This window comes from Lingula anatina, chromosome 1 (genome assembly GCF_051362555.1).
Source record: "Lingula anatina isolate TDL-2025a chromosome 1, LinAna3.0, whole genome shotgun sequence".
In the NCBI taxonomy this organism is placed as follows: domain Eukaryota; kingdom Metazoa; phylum Brachiopoda; class Lingulata; order Lingulida; family Lingulidae; genus Lingula; species Lingula anatina.
The window spans coordinates 34,545,940-34,565,176 of record NC_141767.1 but is presented as its reverse complement, the minus strand read 5'-3'; the positions used below and the strand labels follow the sequence as shown (position 1 = coordinate 34,565,176).

At 36.6% G+C, this 19,237-nt stretch overlaps 1 protein-coding gene across 15 annotated transcripts in view; it reads left to right on the top strand.

Annotated features, from left to right (window-relative positions):
• LOC106180122 (liprin-alpha-1) overlaps positions 1–19,237 on the top strand; it is a 72,548-nt gene that overhangs the window by 6,878 nt on the left and 46,433 nt on the right. Inside the window, exon 1 of one of the 15 annotated variants that reach the window (XM_087001616.1) lies at positions 16,747–18,025. The exons of the other annotated variants lie outside the window; for them this stretch is intronic. Within the exon in view, the coding sequence (XP_086857742.1) occupies positions 17,843–18,025 (183 nt within the window). The 5' untranslated portion in view covers positions 16,747–17,842. Of the gene's footprint in view, positions 1–16,746; positions 18,026–19,237 lie in introns of those variants that run through there. 15 annotated transcript variants of the gene reach the window in all.

Here is a 19,237-nt window from a genome sequence, read left to right as displayed (position 1 = left end):
ACAGAAAAGAAAAAAAGAATCACCAGGCTTTGTGGAGATTTAATTGAGTGTGGGCTGTGCTCAGCATTTCCTGTTTTAGGAAACTCTCAAAAGACAAGCAGTATTGATCAGGCTTCTTTTCTATTCTGTTATATTCACTTTGAGAAAAATTATAACAAAACAAAGGACCAGAGAAATACAATTAATGAGAAATTTTGTTAAACAACTGTTTATTGTTTTTAACAAGTTTGTTTTGCTTTATTCTAACATTATTATATCTCTGGGAGTCTATTGATAGGTGTAAAACCCTCGTCCCCTTGCCCCTGACCCAAGATGGTTCATTGTACAGTAAACTATGGCCTAGTATTAACTGACAGACCCTGTATGAGAGAAAAATCAATTTGCAGGTCAATATAAATTTTTGGATGCCATCTTTGGTGTAAAGAATTTTGTTCCGAGTCAATAAAACTTTTTGATGCCTATTTTAAGTGTTTTGTAAGATCTTTTTTTTAATCGGACTGGGTTTTTGTTTATTAATCTGTGATCCAATACTAATCAAGAAGTTCTTGGTTAAAAGTTAAAGAGGTGTGTCTGCCAATATCCACAAGTGTTTTATATTATACATAACTGCTTCAAATTTACTACACCATCTGAAAAGAAACTAGTGTCCAACCTTAAGATTGTAAGAGGTCTGCTTTTGATGATATTTATTAGTATAAAAAATAAATTGCATTGCCAAGACATCATTATTTTGAGACCTTTAGGCTTTTATGAGTGGTCTTTTTCTTTACCCAAAAGATGGATTTGAGGAACTGTGGCATCTTATGCTGAGTCACTGGTATTTAGGGTCTTTGCCAAAATGGTCATTCAGTAAAATGACCATTCATTAAGGGCCTGACAGTTACATTAACATGTCTAGGCTAATACATTTCTCTCTTGGCCATGTACTTGGCCATCATATGTAGGAGCCTGTATTTGGTTGATATCCTATATTGCTTCAGGTAGTAGCTACCTCTCCTTCATTCAATTAAGAAAACCCCAGGGGATCTCTCCTTTCACACATAAATAATATCCAGAATACCAGATGACGTTTGGTGAATTGCAATACAATCATATAACACTTTGATATTCAGCAACGCCAGTCACTTAGTGCTCCCAAATGAAAACACTGCTCAGTCTCTATAGAATAAGGTTAAGCAACAAATACAGGTGTTTCGGGTCCATTTGTAATGCATTGTGGTCCATCCAAGTGTTTGCTGTTTGACATTGGTTGTGATCTTAATACATTATGCAGTGTTTTTTTCCTGAAATGAAAGCAACCAAACACTTTGCTGCTGGAAGTCAGTTGGAGTACAATGGAGGGTTTTTGATGCCCCAGAACCTTTTGCCACTGCCAGGGTGTTTGTGGTTCTTGCTGACATGCGTTGGCTTGTATTTGAAATTTATTACAATCACCATTTGTTTGGACTCTTTTTCTTTGTTTGAGGGACATATCAAGAATATGCAAGGCATTAAATCACTCTGATGGCATTGTTTTTCAGAACCTGAGAAATTGTTCAGTGTGTATTCTTTCAGGAATAGTAACTTTTAGACATAACTAGTTCGTTTCTGGATAAAGCTGAATTACATCTTTTCAGCCTTGTGTTCAGATTACACATTTTGGTATGAATACTTTGTAAGAATTTATTCTCATGTATACAGCATCTTTGTATTTGGCCGCTTATGAATAAGCCCCGAGGAAAGCTGAGTGTCTTATAATGAATTTTTCAAAGTTTAAACATAGAACCGTATCATGTTTTCAACCAATATTCTGGTTTAAACGATTCAGACTGTCTGGTCCATGTTAATGCCTTTTTTCAGAGAATATTCCAGTAATTCTGTGCAGTTTTTGACTGGCAGGGTTCACATTTCAGGGTGAGTAGATGGTCAGATAAAACATCTGAACAAATTACCATTACGTCTCACAGGTAGGTTGGAGCATAGTTGAAATGCGTTCATGCCACGCAGAAAAAAATTGGGTTCGGACTCTGAAGTGCGCTAATGACATATTAGAAATGACACAGTTTGCAGCCAAATAGTTATCTGCCCTTAAACATCTGTGTCCAGTACAGTCAGGTGAACTTTTGCTGGGCTGACTACTAACTTATTGATATGACATCACATAAAATGTATCGGACTGCATTTTACCTTACCCGTGTGAACATACCCAAGGTTGTTTAGAGCGGCTAAATTTAATATAGCTAAACCCACTTATAAATTAAGGTTCAAAGGCCTGTTTTTCTGTCTGTCATTCCTGGTACATATTATTAATTAACGGTATTGGAGTTTTTCCAAGCAGGAACCTAGGTGTACCAAATATACCTGTGTCAAGTGATTGGAATGCAGGTACATAGCCTGAGTAAAGTGCTTTTTCTGGTTTACCAATGAATCCCTTGAATGAACTTGAATTTGATGCACTCTGATATGGAGAGCCTATATCATTATTATTATTATTATTATTATTATTATTATTATTATTATTATTATTAGGTATAAAATTTTGCATTTTGTACATTTAAAAAAGTTTTTGGTTCATATCATGAAATAAGATGAGAAATAAACTACTGTAATGCATCATCAGCTCATATTCCATCTGCATACATTCAGACTTACGCTGGGGGCCCTTTGATGTACATTGTTTTGGTTCGAAACATGTTGGAATCACAAAAGCCATGTTTCAGAAGTGGTTGCTGTTGGTATCTCTAGTACAGGAATGCCTACGTGAAGACATCATGTGGGTATGAAAACCATTTAGAAAGCAGAAGAAAGTTGAAACTTTGTAGGACTCCATGATTTATTGTTTAAACCCATTTACTGCATTCTTGGACAAACTCAGCATCAGGTTCGCTCATTTGGGATTTTCATTCTCTGGGAACTGAACTGATACCTTGATAACCGCATTAAAAGAGTGCAATGGATCTCTCCTCAAAGAGAAATATTATACATGAAGTGCAATTAAGCTCAGTTTGTCTGCGGCTGAAGTATAGAATGCAAGACCAGTCCCATGGTTGGGTAAATTTGAATCCATATTGGCATAGTTAGTTTTGATATATGTCCAAATCATAACATGATGGAATAAGGTCTGTTCCATTATGAATCGTGGAAGTGTCATGGTGACCTGGGTGGAGCTGCTGTGAGGGCACTGGCGTTTCTGGCACAAGAACACGAAAAAAAGAAATACAATTAAATTACATGTCTAAAATAGTCCCAGAATTAGTCATTATTGACAGTTGGGTGGCTCCTTCATTCTTTCCAATGTTCTAAAGTGGATGTTCTATCAGGAGGATTGATAATTTATGTAACAAAGGATACTTACTGACTAGCTCTGAAGGTCAGGATGAAGAGATTGTCTTTTATGTAATTGGATTGCTCTCTCTTTTTGAAGAAGTGAACCTACTGTGATATGTCGTAATGGCAGTTATGGGTCTGATTTACATCACCCCCCCTTCCATATAATGTGCTTCTATCTCTTGTATTTTACATCAATGTGTCTTTGACCTGTACTGCCACTTGTCTCCAATTTCCAAATACACATCAAAAGGCTAGAAGCTGGTTATTACTCCCACCTAGTCTTACCAAAAAGCTGGGTTTAAACAAATAAAATCCTGGAGGATCCCAAAAACAAGCTTGGTGCACTCCTGATATCAACCAGTTGAATTGACCTCGGGGGGGGGGGGGGGGGGGGGGGGGGGGGGGGGGGGGCTCTCCAATCAGATGAGTATCTTGTCATTTGTAAATTCTCTGCATGAAGTAATACACTCCAACTTCTTTGCTTGTTCTCCCAACACAAGTTGAACAACTTGAGGAACGCTATAGGACTGGAGGTAGTGGTTTTGTGTAAATAGGTGTTAGGCTGTGGGAAACGGGAGAGGGTTATTGGCAAGTGGATGTGTAAGCTGACTTCATGATTGGATTAACAATGATCACAGCATGTAAGGAAGACTAAACAGAGGGGACCTACTCAAGTCTGTCCTGATGACAATTGCATTAAGTTCATGTGTAAAAAATGGGGCTAGGGTTTCAGGAGGGGGAAAAAAAAGGTACCCCTGTGCATTGGAGTGAGAGGACTTTTATTCTGATTCTGTGGAGTGGGGCATGTGAGTCAGATTGGACAAATGTTACTGGTGCCATCCTGTTAGGTATGACAGGCACATTTTTGTGGTGAAAAGCAAATGGGCAGCATAGGTGCAACTGGATTGCTGGAGGTTATAGTCCATGTATTTGAATATTGTCCAGTTATTTATTTATTTTTTTCCAATTTTTAGTATTTAAATGTTTGTCTTACTTTGATCTCCCCCCCCCCCCCAAGTCTCAGCTAACAAATCTAGTGCAACAACTCTGTGACCTTATTTGAATGTTCTTCCTCCTGCCATATATTTTATACCCTTGCTTTTATAAATTAATTGCTTCTATCCTTCAAATACTCTAAGCGTGGCAGAGCACATGGTTGAAAAAGGAAGGAACTGGTACTTCAGAGGTAGTAAAAGCTGATATTTCAGGAAGGCTAGGGTCATACAACTTGGGATGCCTGCCAAATAGCTCCTCAAAGATGGAATTGAAAGTAGCTAATTTGACGCTTGGCATTTTCATGCTTCTGTCTAAACATTTTGAACTGGGAGTGTGCTGTGTATCTTTGCGAAAGGTGTGATTACTCTGGAAAATAGATGCAAGTCTAGGATGATCCAGGAGCGCATGTACATTTGTTTGTGTTTGGACATCATTACAAGTATGGGCTACGACTGCATTTCAGTTTGCCCCAAGACAATTGACATGCAAATAATTTTAAAAACTATATCTGTTGCATTCAGTTTTAAAACTTTAGCACACCATGTATGCATGAGTGTCAATCCAAATTACAATTGTGTAAATGTACCTTTGTTTGCTGTATCCTGTCTCTTAGTCTGTATTAGTCTAGCAGATGTGCTTCCATGCTGGCCAATTGATTTACCTAACTGTAATGCTTTGTTATGAGAAGCAACACACCCAACACACAGAAGAACAAGCATGTTTAAACACCATTTCAATTTGTTGTTTATTAGTTGTAAAACCTGACATGTGCTTTGCTTTCCGCAGAAGGGGATAGGCTGAAAAGAGACAGCAATAATATTTATTTTGAACCATGAATGCAAACAGATCCTCACATTTCTTCTCATGTTCAATTTCAAAGGGAAATCTTTAGTTTTGCTCTCAGTCTAAGCGAATTAAGTTCATACATTTTATGAAAATTGAATCGTGTTTTTCCGTCCCAGGTATGGTGATTATATCTTCATACAGACCATGTCTAAATTTAGCTTTCAGCTATTTTGGACGAAACAAACAAAATACTTAAGGCCATTTGGCATGCAGTGATAGGTAACATAAAGTTTGCTCTATAAAAGGAAAATATATAAGTTAAGGGTAACACTACTAGCATTTTTTCATAAATATCAAATTTTTCTTTTACCTCTAGCTTAACATGCCAGCGTTTTTTTTTTTTTTCTCTCAATATCACTAAAAATTTTTTCAAATATTTTAAGTAAAGCATAGCAGCAACAATAATGATAATATCAGAAAGAAAAAAATGAATGATTTCCCACTCAGATGTATTTTTGTTTTATATTATATTGTATTTATAAACCCCGTGGGAGCGGCGGGCTACTGTAAATTGGACATCAGTTTGGTTTCTAGTGAAGCACTTTGATCAGACGCCATAAAAAGGTAGGTCTGTCTGTCAGTGTGGATTACAATGGTCTGGTATTTTTAGAATTAGAGTATTGTAAAACAGTTTTGAAAATATTTGCATAACTGCATCAGCGGAATGTGCAATATTTGCCGAGGATAGAAAGGTTGCGTGAATTGCAAACCCCTTTATTGACAATGTACACAGAGTCCTTTCACAGGGGTTTGAAACCTCCCTCAGTCAACAACATGATACGCAATGACATAATGACTGATCTTGATTGGAATATTTGGTCTTTGAAAAGCACCGACTTTTTCGCCATTTTTCAGGCTCATGCCTGATATTGAGCAAACCCTAACTGATTGTTTTCTTAACAGAAAAAAAAATTGCATTTTTTCTCTGCTGTAGGCATGACATTGTGTGATCCAGTTGCTCAAAGGGCAATTGTTACAGTACATACAACTCTTGATTGTATTCATTCTTCACTCTCAGGATATCAAATTCGATTGACACGCTGTCCTAATGAATTACAGGAAACCTTCATTGTCACCATTTTAAAACCCATCTGCAGTGACAGGTGTATCTGTATGATAGATGTCTATCTAACTTTAGCCTGCTAAGGACGTCACATGGCTGCTGAATGTGTATCTGTCATTGTTAATGGTAACCATCCAAGATGGTCCAAAGTCTAGCGACTTGGCATAAAATTAAATGAGATTTTTCGTGATTTGGACGAAAGCAGGGACAGTAATAATGACAGGCTAGAAGTTGTGATGTGGCAATGGATAAGTGAAACAAGTTTGCGCAACAGTTTGTATTTGCCATGTTTTGCGCATTACTTTTATATTTTTGTCAAAGACAATATTCTTGGTGCATACAGTTTCACTCCTGTTGCTCAAAGGTTAGCTCCACCTTACTCTAGTCTATGTGGATTCTCACACGTTTGCTAGTCTTCGACTCTCATATGAATTCACGCTGTCTCTCGACAGCATCGTTTTCAGCTGGGATAACTTCCATTGCACGTGAAGACAAAACTGTTTATTGACTTAACTTCCACACTCAAGGTGCACTCATTTGAAAATTTGGAAAGTCACAACACATACAAACATGAAGGAAATGACAGAAAATAATATTAATTCATCCAACTATATTACCATGAAACATTATGGTAGATGAAAGCTGCGTCATCCTGACACAATCAAGTGTGTGCCATGGTTTTATCATGGTTTGCTACTAAATGAATCTGCAATAAACAGTGTATGCTATGTACATCAAAGCATATGGTTGTAAAAAGAATACAGAGCTGTTCAATTTAATATTTGTGTCCTGTTGGGAAATGGTTCTATCAGACTGGTTCTATCTACTTGGTTCTCTATGTCGGCGTACCTCATCGAGGTCTGTCATAGTCACTTTTCATGAGATATAGATGAAAGTTGTGAAGAGATGTTATGGAAGTAAGGGTCACCAGCATAGCTAATCATACTTTCCTTAATTTAGCACCTAGAGAAAGCGTTTAATAATGGAGGGATGATTGTGTCACCGTGGCTATTCTTATGTTTATTGGACTTCGATCAGGCACCAAGTGAACTTTTGAAGATGTTGCTCTACTTCCCTGTGCAGTAAATGATATCATGGGCATTTGTGAGCAAATGTGAGACACTTATATGTTGATTTGGAGACACGGACTATTGATTTCGTCCAAAAATGAACTACATTTTGTTGGGTCTGAAGACTGAATGCACTTTTAATTTTTCATATTATACCAAACAATTGCTAGGCCTACCCAACTACCAGACACAGCACTGAATGATCCAGAATTCACCGTACATTGGATGGTGCTACCAGTTTTAAAGGTGTATATGAGGACACACTTCAAAACATCAGACGTGGCACCCTCTTGTCGGGTACGTCATGTGATAGCGATGATTCTCCGTGGGGTTTGAAAGTAGTGTAACTCATCAAAATTCATGCACTACTGCTATTTTCCCTATTTTATATAATAAATCGTACAATACCATGATTTTTAATAAATTAAATATAATGTTCAGGTTTGAACATGGCTAACGATGTTATGTAAATACGACTTATGTGTTCTTACAATCCCTACTTGACAAAAAATGAGGTGCAATAACTGGATGACAGGTAGAGCTGACTGTGGTCGTACAAAATAGTGAGGTATGATACTGTAAAATGTGTGCTGATACACACCTTGGAAACTGTTGCCATGATCTGATATACTGGTGAATGCTGGATCTTTCAGTGCCGTGTGTGCTAGTTGGGTAGGCCTAAAGGCTCAGTTTTTGCTTTATTCTTTTAAAAAATACAACACCTTTGAATATTTTACCTATAGATTTATGTTCTCAGTTGCAAATTGAATATATTTTTGTGAAGGAGCCTAGGTGTCCTTGAGTGCATCTTACCAGTATTGATTTGGATTTGGATTTATCGGTCTGTCTGGATTTTCTTTGTCATTACTTCTACAGGTGCGATATCCAGGGAAAAATAATCCTCCAGATTTTTTTTTTTTACACCAGGAGCATGTCTGTTATGTGATTGTGATGAAGACTTGGCTAGTCTTCAGAGATTTTTGATTCAGATGTTTGCCTTTTTTTTTTTTTGGTCACAGAAGTATTTTGTTAGAACTCCATATTTTCAATGTTTATCTTATCGCAATCCCCCCTCTCTCACTCCCCTTTTGTGCTTCATTTTTTTTTTACTTTCACATTATTTCTCTCTAGTTGTTCTTTTTTCCCTTTTTTTCTTTTGCTCAATTTAATTGATTTTGATATGTCTTTTTGTCAATTTCAGAGATAAGAAGGAAATGTTATGATATAATTATCCTGTATACGTAGTCCTGGATTATGCTGATTACACTGTCAAACATTCTAATAATAATAATATTAAATTCAATAAACAAGTGCCTTGGATGATCATATTTCACCACCTCAAGTTTGTGTGGTAGTATATATGCAGCCTGGTTTACTAATAACTAGTAGTCCCCGTGAAGTTGGCTGCACACTGGCTCAACACAGACCTCCTCAGGGTAGGTATGGGACTGATTTGTAAGCTATGCTGTTCATCTGACTTCAGCCTTGCAGCTGGGGTGTGTTGGTTGCTGGGATGAAAAGGTTAAGAATTCCTCTGTTGGAATTTTTTTAAAGATTCTGTGATGAGGAATGAGATAGTATGGTTTTCACACTTTTTTTTTGGTCAACTATAGATAGCTTCTTGATATTAGCATTTTTGTAAAATTTTTGTTTATGATTGATCTGATATTGTTTTTGATTATGATTTTTTATGAAGGTTTACACTTAAAAACAGAACATTGTTCAAATTGCACGTCCTTCATCCCATACAGACACCATATGTAGAGAAGGATATCAGTTTCTACTTGAGCTATAAAACACACTAATATATGGGTCGCTGATTGGTCATTGTTTGTCCAGTGGATGGCTTACTCAGTGAATAAATATACCTAAGCATGAGATTCTGCACTGGCTGCCCTGTGTTCAGGCTATAAATTACTTCAGTCAGGGTCTCAGGATATTTATTAAACTGTAGTCCAATTTTGGTTAACACATGGTAACAGCAAAACATTCGTTGACCAAATTAATTAATCAGTGGGTTGAATGTCACTGTGTGTGCATAGGCATCCTATTGAAATGCAGGCAATTACTTGACAGTTATGATCCTTGGGATTTTACTTTGTTAACTACAATTTCTCTTTTCTGGCGCCGTGGTGGGTTTGTCTTCTCTGAATGTAGCCATAAACTGATCAACCCATCTTGATTGTTCAAGAAGATCTTGCAGAGACATGTATGAGGGGATATGTGTGCATCTTTAACTGTTAGGTGGGGTGTGAGGTGGTGTGTGTGGGGTGGACATTAGTAGGCTTTGTGCGTATGCAAGTACATGAGACAGGAAACACATGCAGTAGGTAGTATCAGAGGCTAGTGAGATGAGCAGCTCTATGCATGTGCATTTTATCAACTCATGAGGGAGATTGCATGTTATTGCATATGTGGGAATATGTGTGTTCGAGGTGCAGGCCTATGCATGTGCATTCATCAGCTCATTAGCTAGGCTGCATGTTATTGCATATACATGTGGAAATGTATCTGAGGTGCAGACCTTAGCATGTGCATTCACCAGCTAATAAACGAGATAGCATGTTATCGCATATGTGGGAATAAGCATGTTCGAGGCACAGCCCTGTGCATGTGCATCCATCAGCTCGTGAGTGAGGTGGCATATAAATGAGGAGCATGTGTGACAGAAAGTAGTGTGAGTTATCGGGTATAGTGTACAGGGTGTTAAACACTAGCCAGTAGATAGTCTGTGTTTTAGAAAAGAATCCAGCCAATTAACATTTGTACGTAAAGGAAGGAGTGCATATGTATTTGTTATTCACAAATTATTTTGTTATAAATTATTCTTCACATTGAAACATTTTTCTTCAGTCTTCCAATAAGTGATGAAATGTGTAATTCTTAGAATGGAGACATTGTTCCTAGTGTTCTGTAAGTAATAATCTGCGTAATTACAAGAACATGCAATTGTAGAGTTATTTGTGGTATAGAGACAATACACAAATCGATATCGTAGTATACAGAACAAATAACCAGCTGAATGCCTCTGGGTACATAGTTTATGGCCAAGTTTACAGACAAACAAACTGGAAATTTTGGGTCGCTCAATATGTAGGTAAAATAAAAAGCAAATAAAGTTTTTGGGGTGGGTGAGGTGGTCAGTATTCAAAACCTAGATTGGAAGTACTTGGCAAATTTTGCAGTGTTTCTGCTTGCAGAGCTTTCAGGGAGCCAGGTTAGCATGTAAGAAAAAAAAAACTTGCTTCTGTTATATGTTTGTGTGTGCGTAATGGGTTCAAGAAGAAAATGATACCCATCTTACTAAATATTGTCATGCAGTGACTTAAAAGTGACATTTTTTTTTTTTTTTTTTTTTTTTTTTTTTTTTTTTTTTTTTTTTTTGCAAAAGCCTTCTGAGGCTTGCAAGGCTGGAGAACTTTGAGTCAATAATTAATCTGAGGATGAGCCATCCTCTGTTTTATAGGACTTGTGTACTTTTTCTGCATTCCCATACCAAGCACTGCCTTTACACAGTCCTCTCTGGTCACTGGGGGCCCCCGTGTTATGATATGAAGGCCCTAGATACAGAAATGTGTGGAAATCAATGGTTTCCTCTCAGCAGTATCCACCAAAGGCAAGGTCATCCATTTTAAACTGATATAAATGACATTGTCACTGTCAGCAGTGAGGCCATCAGGGATGTTACCCCCATATTGGAATTAGTAGTAAAAGCAAGTTTGTTGTTTTTTAATATATATAGAAGCTATACGTAGACAATTATGTAATTGATCAGCATTTTATGGTTTGAATATGCAGTTTTAGATAATTTTGCTTCTAAGATAGCTTCTAAGGTTTAAAAAAATAACAAGAGGGGCTGTTGTATTATTTGAATTCAACTTTATTTAATATTGTAAACTTGTAATGCACTTGAAGTATTTGTCACTTAATGGAAGGTATACAGGTTGAATATAATCAAGTTAGAAATAAATGTTTTTACTTTGAAGATATTCTTTACTATGGGTCCTTTAGGATCATTGTAAATGATGATGTTGTTATAAATAAAATGATACATGAATATGAATGTGTATGTGTGTGCAACAAAAAAAAAAAAAAAAGAAAAGAAAAGAAAGATTTTATTTATTTATGACTGTGTACATATAAATTCTTCCTCTTGAATTGTCCTATATATAAGTGTCAACCTAAGTTGATGCATCACAACTAGGCTGTGATATAAATGACTGTAATACATGCTATATATAAAGGCAAAGGTGAATGAAATAAGTGGTCTTTTGTCACCTTTGCCAGATGCTCACTTCCTTTTCTAAAGACTGATAAAACAAAGGGATTCTTTGATGTTGTTTTTTTATTTTTATTTAGCTGTGGTAGTTTTTTTGGAAAATAAAGAGAATAGAAATGTCCTGGAAACTGAAATACAGAGATAAGTGAAGTACTGAAAGCTAGTTATTTTTACTACCCGATCATGAAATGCAAGCAGGAAGTTTTGTTCATTGCAGTGATTGTAGGAAGACCAATGGGGATTGATCTTAATTGAATAAATGGTAATTGTTATGAGCAATTCTTGGCAAAAATGCCAATCTCATTGGTTGAATTCAGAGTTAACCAACCACAACCCTGAATATATTTAAGCATGTGGCTTATACTTTAGTTCTTGTTACTGCATAAGAACAAAAAAAATTTTTTTTTTTCGATTTGTAATAGTGCACCCATAGACTTTGATTACTGCATCGGAAAGCCATTCTCACTCTAATATGGTGTGTTAGGAAATAATTTCTAAACACCACCATTATTCTTGGGGGATATGAGGAAAGAATGGGCTGATTTTTCAGTGTTCTTGCTAATACTGAAATATGGCATTGTTACAATGAAAAACGGCGAGGAAATGAATTCCTGTCTTATTGCACTGCATATTTGATATTCTCCAAACAGCCTTTCCTGTTCTCTCTCTTCGCCCTGGTATTGATTCCTCTTCCCAGCCCAGAGTTAATTACCACATTGGTCCATTCTATAAATTCATTAAAATATGGATGTTTCTTAATTCCTTTGGCCATCATTAAATTTCAAATCTTGGCACTGATCAATAGGTATCTAGGCTTGTATTATTCTTGGTGCTGTTGCATAGCTGAAAATCTATACTTTAACTAAGACTAAGCACAGAGAGAAAAGGGAATATTAGGAATCTCCATACTGGTTTCAAAATGCGTTCACACTCCTTAGATTCTAGACGACTCTAAATTGTTCCGTTTTATCTGCAGTAATTGTGATTGAGCAGGTGCTGATTACCATTGGTATGCTCCAACCAACATTTAAAGTTGAATTCCTATCCCCTATAATATTATTCAACATACATCTGCATTTGCTCACTGAGAATGATTTTCTTAATAATGAACCGATTTAGAGGCATTTTATTTTGCTTGTGTAAACATACATGGCTCATTTTATGAAGAACACCATGGGTTCCACTGTCAGAATTTGTTTACAAGGTATTACATTGCATGCATATTCATTTTATCCCCTACTAATTTGATTGTTGCATATTATTTTGAGCCCTTGGCTAATCCCTCTTTCTGGTTTTAAGAACTAGGCATGTGAAGGAATTATCTTTGTTTTAGTCCAAGTGGAACTGCAGACTCGAGAAATGCCTTTTACTGGTAACGCCCATCGTTTTGATCATTTGAAGTTATTTTAAAGACAGAACCAAACACATATCTCTGCAAATATCAATTGAAATATTCCTTTAAATGATAATGTATCCTAGCTTTTGTCATTTATCTCAGTTTATACTAAATGTTAGATTGTGCTTAAAAGAACACAACATAAAGCAGTTTGAACCATGGACTCAAAAAAGAAAATAAGTGTGATTTTTATGTGAGTCAATGTGTAAGAATGTGGGTTTAACATTCTTTAACATGTTTCTGTGAATAAGCATTTTAATGAAGTTGACCATATTCTCAGATTTTTCGTTTTCGGGGGAGGGAGGAGAATGAGAACAGATCATATGCATTTTAAAGAAATTGACCATGTTCCCTGAGATACTTCAGTGGTACAGATTATTGAGTACAGATTATTGTGGAAGAAACCTAGGCTATAAGCCTGTCAGTTACAAAGTAAAAAAAGGCATAAAATGAACATGTAATGTTGATCAATTCCTACCAGGCCTAATGCAGGGTCTTTGACTTTTGCTGATTCAGCCTGCTTGGCACTTCTGATAATGAAGACATTAAATGCAGAGGTGTAATCAGTTCATACCTAAGAGCATGTGTTTTCCATGTGGTTGTTATGCAAAATAAGCAACTCTCTTTTTTTTTTTTACCTGCTTGGCAGTGTTGAACCATGCTTACATTAAATAAAGAGGTCTTATGTTAGATACTCTTTTGATACATCTTTGTTTATAAGAACATTAAGAATTGGTTATTTAATGGGAAAATGTGGTCACTCTATATGTATGATTAGTGACCACAGGCTATCACATCCCAGCTGTCTGACCACACTATTAACAGGGGAAAATACTGGTCAGTACTGGTCAGTGGACTGAGAAGTATGGCCAGAATGCCAGGTCAGTCACCGCAGCTGGACAACCCCGTTAGAGACCAGGCTTTATTATTAATTCTTTGAGTGGTGTCCATTGTTTTGTCAGAGTAAGGACAAACTTGTCTGGTAGAAAGATATTATTTGCACAAGGTCATTTCTGGTACAAATACATGTGTGGTCAATACTCTGTAATTGTATTCCACTCGGTCTTTCCCTTGTATATTGATCACATGGACCAGAGGGAGGGAGTCTATATCTGATACAGACCTTACATAATGGTTCTCTTGGTGGCTATTGATTAGCAACCAGCTCGGCTGTGGACTAGGGAGAGATATATTTTATGTTTTGTTACACTTGATGGATAATTGAACACATAAATAATGAAAATGCCTATGTATGGCGGATATTTCGTTATACTTTTTTCGAGTGTGGATGTGACTTGATAGGCATCATCTTTGTTAAGCTTTTGTGAAGTTTACCCTGGTGTTATGGATATGTACTTTTTGCGGAAGTTAAAATTATTATTTATTTCTGTTGTGTCGATCTGTTTCTTTTCTCATCCCATATATTGGTGAACATGAGCTAAGAATTATGTTGATAAGATGTCTGTATTCTGTGTTGACCATTGTGCTCAATCTCAACATGGTACCTTTTGGATCTTCTCTAACGCAAGCAAGCACAATTACAGCAGAGTGCTAGTTGTCTTCTCTAGTGCAATGTCAGAGACCATTACAAGACATTGCTGCTCAGCGGGAAACAGAAATTTTGTGGAAGTGAAATTAGATATATACATTAACTGCAAGAGAGAAAGAGAAAGAAAAGAAGAAATAAAAGAACAAGGGGGAAGAAGAGGAAAAAGTAAAGAATATTTCCCATGATGATGAAGCTATATGTATGTTTTGTTTAAGGGTGTAATTTTAATGATTTTCAATATCCAGGCCCACATGCATGTCTAGAATGTTTGGTGTGGTAGAACAATTATATGCATTTAGCCTCATAAATGTATGCATGATGCATATGATTCAGTACATGTATCGCACTGTTTTATGCCTAATAGTTTATGTTTAAGCCTTCTTGCATGACTCAGATATCAATATTAAGGACATGCCTATTCAGTGGGTGGTCACCATTATTGCCATGTTTATCTTAATATTGCTGTCAATTTTTTTAATCGGTGACCTCTAAACTGACTATCAGATAAATAGTCTATTGATGGCAATTACTGAGTACAAAAATTATGAATTATGGCAATTAACAAGCATCAAATGACTGATTAGAAGTACAGTATCATTTGGCAGAAGTCCTAATGGGAAGTGGATAGCCATCAGAAAGTCTGGTTGCTAAATATGTATTTTATTTGTGTAATTGTTCTGGTTGTTTTAAGAGTGGTTAATAAGCAACAATGCTCCAATAAAACCAGGTTAAGGGTATTTACCATTTGCTACCGTTAATTGTTTTGACTTAAAAAAGAAAGCGAAGTATTGAAAAAATTGACTATTTTTAGCCAAGCATTGATTTTGGTACAAATAGCTTCTTGTTTTAAACAAACAAAGAAAACTTAGGTGACACGACCTTAAAGAACTTTAGAAAAGAAAAGTGGGAGAACATGCGCTGCAGCTAGTGTGGTTAAGTTTTTTTTGTGGACGTGCAATTACGGTAATGACTCGGATCTTTTCAATGGTGGAATATTGGGAATGTTACAGGTACTGTATATTTTAAGACAGAAATTCTCGAAAGTGGAATTAGAGTGGTAACAACAGAACTGAAAAGCAAGCTTCCCTGTATTTTACGTTCTGTGCAGTAAAAGCACCACAAATGCTACACACACACACACAAAAAAAAAAAAAAAATAAATAAATAAATAAATGTATTTTATGATTTCAAAAATATGTATCTGAAAGATAATTTTATTCTTATTGAAAAGATCTAGTCATGACCGTACCACACTGGCCCCAATACTTATCAGCTTAAACCACTAAACCTGGTAAAGGAAAGAGGATGTGGTTGCTCTCAGACAGAAAAAAAAAGTGATATATTTTATATATATGATTAAAATTCATAAGCCTCAAGGTAGATGGCTGCAGAAGACTTGATAAGATGTATTAGATAGTGACAGAAGAAACAGATCTGATCAAATGGTCATTTAAGAAGTAGACTGTGATATTACTGGTGTTGATGACTTTTGACCATAGTTCTAGTGGACAGTGGGAATTGCCTGACTGACCAGATGGCAGTTGACATTGAAGAAACGGATTTTAAAATAGAGGTATATTGTATACTATACATTTGAAAATGTCCCAAAGTTAGAATTTCCATGTCTGTATGTCCTAATCTAAGTTGCTAATCTTTTCAATTCGGACCTTAAAATGATAAAGTCCCTCAAATAAAAGTATCTGCTGTTTATTTTTCCATTTGAAACGAAAAGAAGACATGGCGGTCTAAGTGACTGGCCAGTCATTTAGAACTTAAATTTAAACTGATGTAAAATATTGAATCCAAGTGCAGGAACAAATTGGGCAATGATTCTTGAAATTTTTTTTCATGAAATATTTTGCTGCAAAATCTCAGATAGGATACCTTTAATTGTTATAAAGCCTGGGATTGACACACGGTGATGCCAATTAGTACATAATATTGTTATTACATGTCAGCAAATCATGGCATAAAGTGCCTACTTATATCGAGGGGGTGGGGCACTAATCCCAAGAGAAGAAACTCCCATAGCCTGGAACTTGTGTCTAATGGCGAAAAACCTCCTCAAACCCAACTCCTAGGGCTGTGTTATTCTAGTACCACAGGAATTGTTTAATGTTTAAACAAGGCACCTGCTCTTATTTCATATTCATTCACACCAGGCTGGGTTAGTGCTTCTTTTCTGGACTGGAGATATTGACTGTTTTGTGAGCTGATACTTCCATACACCTCGCTCTACAGCCGGCATTGTATTGATGAGATTCGAGCACCTGTAGTGTGTAATGCATGCAGTCGGTGCATGCCCACTGCCACAGTATAATTAGCCGGTAACCAACGAGGAGGCTAGATTAGACTGACAAGCAAAACTGAGATTCAGCCTTCGCTGTCACTGATCAACAAGGGAGAGATTGAGAGAGATGGGAGATGCACAGAGAGATGACAGTGGCGTTCCTGTCTCTTCCCCCCTTATCAGATTTTTCTCTGGATCTTTTTCTGCACAAGTCTGGCTGTTTTGACTGATGGTTCAGGGCTGATATTGTTCCAGTTGCTAGCATCATATCTATCAGAATGCGGGGATAAAGATCTGGCTATTGATTAGTGGATACAAGTAAGTGGCAGAATAGGGAGACGACTACTACCATTTATATGATGAACTGTTTATTGGGACCTGTCATTGGTGGAAGGAGGTTGTTGTTTATGCTCGCCGGCTGGCTGAGCCACAGCTAGGAAGTCGGAGTCGGGAGATCAGCTTGGCAGCAGAGATCAAACCGAGGGTTGTTTTATAGGGAGAAAGTTCTCTGCTTGAGAAGAAAAAAAGGATTGAGTTGATGAGCAAGACGTTCTAGCCTGGTGAGACATGTGGAGAACATGTTTCCCAGGTCTCTGGGAACTAGTTTGCACATACACAAGTCAGCGGAAAGGTTGAACTGGATTTATTTTTCCTCTGTAAAATGTCAGGTATAAAATATAGATAACGCTGCTTTGTGATTTTAAATGGAAAGCAGAAACTTGAGCTATCCATATTGAATGCTGTCAGATCATGGGTTCAAAGTTGTCTAGAATTATTTTACCTGGCATGTTTCAAGGAATTTTGAATAAGGATTACGTCAGTGGTATTTAGATTCAGTTTTTGTCCAGGATTTTTATAAAAACAGTGGATTATATGAAGTACCTTTCTGAAGGGAACAACATTTGGAAATTTAACTTCTGTATTACTGTTAGAAAATATGAGGAAAGTTGTGGAGTATATTATATTTCATAGAAGACAGCATATAAGGAGACTACTTTTGTGAAACAGTATTGTCTGTAACTATTCAATAGAAGGCCTCTCAAAATGGGCGAGATTGAACGTTACTATCAGGATTACCCTGAATATGGAGGGGGCAAGACTAATCACCATTCCCCCAAGTCGAATGGACTTAGACAGTACCCTGTGGAATATCAGTTACAAGGGATAGAAACTGTGCGACAGTTCGTAAAGATTCATGGAGAGGATTACGTAGGCCATTTTCTACAAGTAGGTTCAGTGTTATGTATGGGGATTTCAGTTAAAAATGGGGTGGGTTTTGAATCTTTATAGTCAGAAAGTCTTTGAATTTCTTATTTCTGATGAAATTGCTGTTGGAGCCATATCTTTTTTTTTTTTTTTTTTTGAAGGGGGGGGGGCTCTTGGGTTTTCGTTGCAGGTTACTGATCATATTAATAAACTTAAGAAGTATTCTTACTAATAGGTTGTGCTGTGAAGTTCCAGTCATGTATGATACATTTTAGCAGTAGACTCACACCTTGATAGATGGGATACTTCCATCTCTTGGCAGAGAAGTGAAACTGGATGCAGCTGATCATTATATACTGTGATTGTAGAGAGATGGATTGGCAAATAGATTGGGGAAACATGAAAGAGTAAGAAAATGTCCTCTAGATGGAATCAATTTCATATTTAAAGCAATAGTCAGACTTCTGGAGGCCTTGCGAATCAATGATATTTGACCAATCCATAAAAATCATCAGTGTGTTTTTATTTCTGAAAGACAAGTGTGTCAACTTGCATTTAATTGCGACTTTTCAAATCTGACTGTTTGTTTCCCTTGGTAAACTCAGTTTCCCACTACAAAGGCAGAAAGATTTCGAAAGCAACCAAAAATGCAATAGGCATCAATTTAAAGCACTTATGGGATGGCACTGGCAAATGATTGCTTTTCAGACATCTGAGGCGTGTAAGTTCATAGAATTACGCCAGACAACCTGTAATAAAAAACAGAATTAGACCTGCAGACAAATTTAAGTTGGCATTATCTCATTGAAATCGCAGCCCAAAGCACCCATAGTATTTCAGAACTGACAGGTTTCTCCAATACCAATTAAAAGAACGCAATTTTAGTTTTAAACTAATTCTCTTATTTATTAGGTTTAGTCTTGATCTATTTGAATATCTACTGCTTCTGTGAAGCAGAAGCAACAAATTGATTTCTCTTATTTGGAAAATGAAGTTGCTATGTTGGGTAAGGGAAAGCAAGGGTAAAGAGACAGGCTGGACCAGTAATTGATTTGGCAAAGATAAAAATGTCATGCCAGTTTAGGTCTTAATGAAATCTTCCTCCCCAACTTTATTTTTATTACATTCCTGAAGAATTCAATTTTCACTCCAGAGGAGATTATCAATTTACCACAATGTTTAATTTCCAGCTTGCTGTGTGAGATGGCAATGGAAATGGCTGTGCAAATTGTT